The sequence below is a fragment of the Octopus bimaculoides genome, chromosome 23 (assembly GCF_001194135.2).
Source record: "Octopus bimaculoides isolate UCB-OBI-ISO-001 chromosome 23, ASM119413v2, whole genome shotgun sequence".
Classification (NCBI taxonomy): Eukaryota; Metazoa; Mollusca; class Cephalopoda; order Octopoda; family Octopodidae; genus Octopus; species Octopus bimaculoides.
Window position 1 is genome coordinate 94,216 of NC_069003.1, and position 7,000 is coordinate 101,215.

General features: G+C 38.8%; 1 protein-coding gene across 1 annotated transcript in view; it reads right to left on the bottom strand.

Moving 5' to 3' along the window:
• The window catches only part of LOC106879463 (integrator complex subunit 9), a 28,333-nt gene that overhangs the window by 1,840 nt on the left and 19,493 nt on the right, over positions 1–7,000 (bottom strand). The window contains exons 13-19 of the mRNA XM_014929027.2: positions 6,890–6,932; positions 5,830–5,958; positions 4,866–4,921; positions 4,323–4,472; positions 3,841–3,927; positions 3,144–3,242; positions 1,232–1,342 (exon numbers count right to left, since the gene is read on the bottom strand). Coding sequence (XP_014784513.1) covers positions 1,232–1,342; positions 3,144–3,242; positions 3,841–3,927; positions 4,323–4,472; positions 4,866–4,921; positions 5,830–5,958; positions 6,890–6,932 — 675 coding nt within the window. The remainder of the gene's footprint in view (positions 1–1,231; positions 1,343–3,143; positions 3,243–3,840; positions 3,928–4,322; positions 4,473–4,865; positions 4,922–5,829; positions 5,959–6,889; positions 6,933–7,000) is intronic.

A 7,000-nucleotide genomic window follows, 5' to 3' on the forward strand; every position in this document is an offset into this window, starting at 1 on the left:
GGGGGGGGTTCTAGGACAAACGTGAGGGAGTTCTCAGCCGGCCAGCAGCCCGGCCTATATGCTTCAATAGGGTATGTATGCCAATTAAGGTGCCCAAAGGCCAGATTGTGGTGTTAGGTTGGGCAACAGATTAAGTTTACCAAGCAAGAATAGGAAGAGTGCTCTTCAGAGAACTTCTACATGGGTTGTGACCACCAAATTTCTTACATCAGGCTTTACTGGACCTGAGACTAAGGCAGAGATTCTTTGCCCAAATTATTACAGAGAGGGTTGAATCTCAAAACCTTGTCATTTCAAAGCAAACTAATAAACCAACATAGCCAGACATGTGCCATAGAATTTCAACTTTTCCAGTTTTGATAACATTAAAAGGATGAGACACCCATCCCCAAAATGACAACTACTCCTCAGAAGAGTTTTAGAGTGACCATGAATGAGGTTTAAGACATTTGGAGTCTTCCTACGAGAGATAGAAATGAAGAATAAACCGGTTTTTACACTTATCAGTAGCATGATTAAAATAAAAAAATAAAGATAAAGGCTTTCATATAATATTCTTTAAATATATTCAAACAATGGCTTATTCAAGAAAAAACAGCCTCAGATTACTGGAAATTATGAACTTGTCAGTTATAATATATTAAAGAATACACTGTATCTGTATATGAAGTTTGTAATTGATCATGTCTCAGTGAATCCACAAAAATTTTATACACACACAATGTGTGTGTGTGTGTGTTCTGATTATTTTGCCACTGCCACCACCACTGCAGCAAACATATCAACAAAGAAACCACTATGTTGTATCATGATCTGCTAAAAGTACATAAATCACTTCCAAATCCCATCATGCCCTTCTAGGTAAGAACGTGCAGAATAACCTGTTTCTGAGTACAGTCTGCCTTCCAAAAATAAAAAAAAAAATAAAAAAAGATCAATGACCAAATTTTCTTCAAGGTACAAAAAAAAAGGAAACATTTATTAATGTAATTTAAGATACCCTATGCCTGAAGAAAAGATACGTCATGGCTGAAAGGCTTATGACAATAGGCCTAGGGCAAAACAATGATCTGCATAAATGTGGTACAAGACAGACAGACATTTTCCATTGATTGCCAAAGGATATGTCTTTCAAATACCTGGGGCTTATTATTTTCTTACAGGAATATTGTGAACGTTGGAAGTTTATATTTCACAGGTACTTTAAAGAGAATACAATAAAGATATTAACCTCAGTCAAAGCATCTACAAATCTCTTAATGTTAAGAGTTCCCCAGAGGTAACTGAGGGCTGCACCACTAGTCTTCAGCTTCTTTTTTACTGCTACATCATCTGGTATAGGCTGAGACAAAAAACAAAACATAAAGGAAATAATTACAAAAAAAAAACAAGACAGAAGAGTAAAAATCAAACAACAAAACTGCGTTAGTGAATTTTCCTTAAGACAAAGGCAATCATCATCATCGTTTAACATCCATTTTCCGTGCTGGCATGGGTTGGACGGTTTGACTGAGGGCTGGCAAGCCAGAAGGCTGCACCAGGCAATAATCCGATCTGGCAATGTTTCTACAGCTGGATGCCCTTCTTAACATCAACCACTCCAAGAGTGTAGTGGGTGCTTTTTACATGCTACCGGCACAGGGGCCAGTCAAGTGGTACTGGCATCAGCCATGCTTTTTACGTACCATGGGTACAGGATCAGTCAGCCAGCACTAGCATCGACCACACTCGAATGGTGCATTTTACGTGCCACCAGCATGGGTACCAATCAAGTGGTACTGTAATCGGTCACAAAGATTTCACTGGCCTCACCAGGTCTTCGCAAGCACAGTTTATTGCCCAGTGATTGAAGGGTACTCTTAAACGGGCCGGTTATGCTGCACTGGCATAGGCCACGGATTATGGTCTCACTTGGTTTGCCTGGTCTTCTCAAGCACAGCATATTTCCAAAGGTCTTGGGCACTTGTCATTGCCTCCATGAAGCCCAACGTTTGAAGGTCGTACTTCACCATCTCATCCCAGGTCTTCCTGGGTCTACCTCTTCCACAGGTTCCCTCCACTTTTAGGGTGTGACACTTTTTTGCACAGCTATCCTCATCCATTCGTACCACATGACCATACCAGCACAGTCATCTCTCTTGCACCCCACATCTGATGCTTCTTAGGTCCAACTTTTCTCTCAAGGTGCTTACAATCTGTCATGTATGCACACTGACATTACACATCCAATGGATCATACTAGCTTCATTCCTTGCAAGCTTACACATGTCCTCAGCAGTCACAGCCCATGTTTCACTGCCATGTAGCATGGCTGTTTGCATACATGCGTCATAGTCTACCTTTTATTCTGAGCGAGAGGCCCTTTGTCACCAGCAGAGGTAGGAGCTCTCTGAACTTTGCCCAGGCTATTCTTATTCTAGCATTCACCCTCGCTACTGACTTGATCACCTAGGTAACAGAAGCTATCGGCTCCTTCTAGTTCTACCCCCTGTCATGTGACTGAAGTTGCCTTCTGCACATTTTCAGTGTTTATTGCTCCTGTGCATTTGCCACATACAAAAACTATCTTCCTAGTTAGCCTTCCTTTGATATTGCTGCACCTCTTATGTGTCCATAGCTTACACCAGGTACATCTTATGGAGTTTCTATCAATGCCTTTTCTACAGATCAAGCAGGGCCATCTACCTGAAGGGGTTTGTGATTTGTCTGCCTTCCTACTTATTAAGACTTTGGTTTTAGCTAGGTTGACTCTAAGGCCCTTCGATTCCAGGCCTCGCTTCCACACCTGAAACTTCTCCTCTAGTTCTGATAGTGACTCATCTATTAGAGCAAGGTCATCAGCAAAGAGAAGCTCCCAGGGGTATCTTGTCTTGAATTCCTCTGTTATTGCTTGGAGGACTGTGATGACTAAGAGGGGGCTGACGACTGATCCTTACTCTGGGTTCATCTGGCCTCTGGACAGGTCCTATTTTTGTCTTATTGGAGTCTAGCAACCCTAGCCTGGGGATGACAGTTTAGTTGCCAATGATCTAACCATATAATTGGTTGTACATGTTGCCAACAGCAACCTGAAATAGACATAATAGTACACAATACATGTGCATATGCAACACACATGCAGGGACACAAGACAATTTACAAACCTCTAAGACATTTTTATTATCTTTTCCCATGATGCATCCTGTAACCATGGTGATCAAAGATCCTGGTTTTACTTCCACTGGTTCCAAGGTTGATGCCAACTACAATTAAAAAACAAAAAAAGGTTAGAATATAAAAAGGATGGCCTTTTGGAAGAAATGAGTGTATAATTTTGTATACATACACAAGTGTGTGAGTGTATGAATCTTGCTCACACACATACCTACAAGTCTGTATGTGTTTGTTTTAAGTCAGTGAGACTAAGGTAAAACTTAGCTATCCAATAAATAAAGATCAATGAAATCAGTACCAAAGAGTTAGGATCAATATAATTAAATAAAACCCTTGAAGGCAAGAGCTCTAAGCATGGCTGCATTTCTACGATTGAAACCAATAAAAGAATAAAAGAGGTCTCCATTTGTTGATATGATGTGGGTGGGTTTGTTCCACAATGACATGGTTGTTCCAACTGAATATGACTTTTGCAAAAAATAGCATACAATGAGATCTCAGAACTATGTGATTGTGAAGGAAATTTCTTAATGGATATAGCTATAGCTTGTTCCCATTCGAAGTATTTAAAGAGGTGAATGCCAGTAACATACATACAATCTCTTCTTTTTACAACTGTATTGAAGCAAGAATATTATTATTATTATTATTATTAAGAAACTATTTTGACTCTTGTTAAAGATTTACCCGTGGATGTATTTCAATTCTTTCAAATTGTCTCTTCACTGGCAGAGAAAGTATTTCTCCTCTCTTGTACGTCAGTGGAGCTGGTTCCTAGAAAACAACATTGAAGAAGATTATGAGAAAAAAAAAAAGAAACAGAAAAGGAAGGAGGGAAGAGAAAGAAAGAATATGAATTTTACTATTCAACGTGTAAAGCTGTATAATGCAAATACACACACATACACTGTAATCTAGTTGTCTCTCTCTCTCTCTCTCTCTCTCTCTCTCTCTGATAAACACACACGCCTCAGTGAAGCTGGTTGCTGAGAGATAACATTAAGGAAGATTGAGTAAAAGATGCTGAATAGAAAAGAATATAAAACATAAAAGGATGGAAAGGAAAAAATTAAGAAAATACATTAAGAGACGAACAGTTTGGCAGAGCTGTGAATCAGACTTCAAGTTTATTTGAAAATTAATTATGGAAACAAATTTTTTTCAATTACCCATTCAATAGTTAAGTCTGTCCGCATGGGTGCTACATGAGGTGGAGTGATGTAGTCTTCAGCCAACACCAGGTGAAGGGGTCTCAAGTCCTTAATCAGTTTATTGGCTTGACTGAAGCTTAAGCTAATATCAATTGGGCAGTAACAGACCTTCAAGAACAAAAAATTAAGACAAATTTCAAAATGCAGAATTTCATATAAATAAATAAGTGATTTATAACAAAGGAACTGGGGCACAAATTTAGAGGTGCATACAGTCAATTAAGATTCATCGATACTAATTTTATCAACCTCCAGAATTTAACAACAACACAACATCTGATCTCTGCTTTCCTCTCAAACAGAGTACAAGAGAAAAAAAGAAATAAATCCGGTCAAGTGAGATTGAGTGGAGGCTTTTGGCGTAAAAGCCAAGAGAACCTAAAAGAATGGAAGAGAGAGCATGTCAGTGGAGCTTATCAATTAGAAACACAAAGTTTAAATAAGACATTGAATACTTTGCATCGAAATTTAAGAAAGAAACAGTAATAAACAAAAACTCACTCTCATTGCCAATGGCTGGTAAGGTGCCAGAGCTTCTAAATATGGAAAATCTGGTTCTGAAATATTACAGACAATATAAAGCATTGATGTAAGACTGTTAGTAATTGTTGGTGCGAGTGCTGCTCTTGTTTTTAACTTCAGGTCAGTTCTCATCAAGCAGACTTATGAACAAAAGCATTCTAACCATGAACAGCTTGTCCTTTTCTCCTTATCTCTTCACACTCTTATGGAACATCCCCCTCTATCCCCTCTGTACTACTTATACTCCCCCACCTCCAATGTTCCCTGTGGGTAGGCCCCCCAATACATCTCCAACACCATTTATTTCTCTCTCTATCTTTCTTTCTAACTCTTTCCCACCTTCCTCGTCCTACTGGGGTAGTCTATCTCCCCAACGATAACACAACTATCCCTATCCTTCTATTATACACTAAGCTCTTGCCTGGCACAAAGCCCCTTTCCTCGGTTCTATGAGATCTTTGTCTTGTATGTTACTTAGTGACCCTGCACGTATTGGCTGCACATAAAAAGCACCCAGTACACTATGTAGAAAGGCTGGTATTAGGTAGGGTGTCAAGCCATAGAAACCATGCCAAAACAAGAAATCGGAGCTTGGTGAAGCTCTCCAACTTGCTAGCACTCATCAAACTGTCCAACCCATATCGTTTTAATCCACTTGCATAGTATCTTAGTCAAATGGCTTTTATCATAGCCCAAAGTCAATATCTTATGAGTTAAGCGACATCAGAAGGATTGTTTCTGCTTTGTTGTAATTGGTAGACTTAAACTATTACTTAGTTTATCACCATCCAGTCCTACTGCAAGCATTTAAGCCAGGTATGCAAGCTGAGCATAACTACTCCCTTCTACGAAATTCTGAGGCCCTGAAAATAATCAGAGGCACTGCCCTTCCTCTTCTCACTAATCATTAAAATATGGAAAAAGTTTGATTACTTAAACTTACCTGTGAACATAACAGCATTTGCAGAAGATTTGCCCCACAGCTCCAAGAAATGTACCACATCTCCCATACGTAGAGACGGATGTCCAGCAAAAACAATGCATGGAGATTTGAAAGAATTACTCAAACCACCTAAAAAATAATAAAAAAAAAATATGAAGGAATAATTTAAGGAGGACACATGTATACATATTTTGATATAGAATAAGACGACACACACATATAAAATGGGCTTTCTCATATTTTCTATCAACTAAACGTCACTTAAGAGACATTGAATAACAGAAAGCGGCGGGAATGAACCTGGAACCACATGCAGTTAAGAAGTTACAAAACAAAAAACCAAATCCTTCTTAATCACACAGCCATAGCCATGTCGTAAAGAGTCAAATTTAAATTGTTTCAGGACATCACCATCATTTAATGTCCATGTATCCTGCTGGCATGGGTTGGACAGAGGATCTGATGGGTCTAAGGACTGCACTGTGCCCAAGTGTCTGCAGTTGGATGCCCTTTTTAATGCCAACAACTTTACAGCATGCACTGGGTGTTTTTTCGTACCACCAGTACTAATGAGGTCGCCATAGAACTCACAAAATTATACACTCCATTGTATCTGGTAAGTCAGAAAGATTGCAATTTATGTTGTCAGAAACCTGTTTAACATAGGTCTTGGCTGGTTGTCCCCTCTTCTCTGTGTAGGCTCCCACAAAAGAACTTCATTAATATCTTTAGCTCTCCAGCAACACCCTGTCAATCTAACTCTACACTCTTTGATGCTGTCTCATACTGGACAACGGTTCCCTTAAGATTGCTCATTGGCCAGACGATCTCTCCAGGTGACATTTCAAAACCACTCTTAGCAAGCGAACCTAGGCTACAATTTTAGAAATTTGTTCAAAGGGTGCTATGTAGTGGAATGAATCAGCTCCTACAGAGTCTATGTTTCCTCCATGTTTCATTTTTATTATTATTATTTTGTGATAATGTTAAGTGTAAAAGTCTTTCATTGTACAGCTATCAAATATTCGCTGATATTTTATCAAAGAAAAACAAAACTTACTGTGAATATTGGTGAAATTCTGAAGCCTGCCACTATTTAAAAGCTGCAATAAATAATAAACATCAGATTATATGTGTGCGTATATATATATATATATATATATATATATAT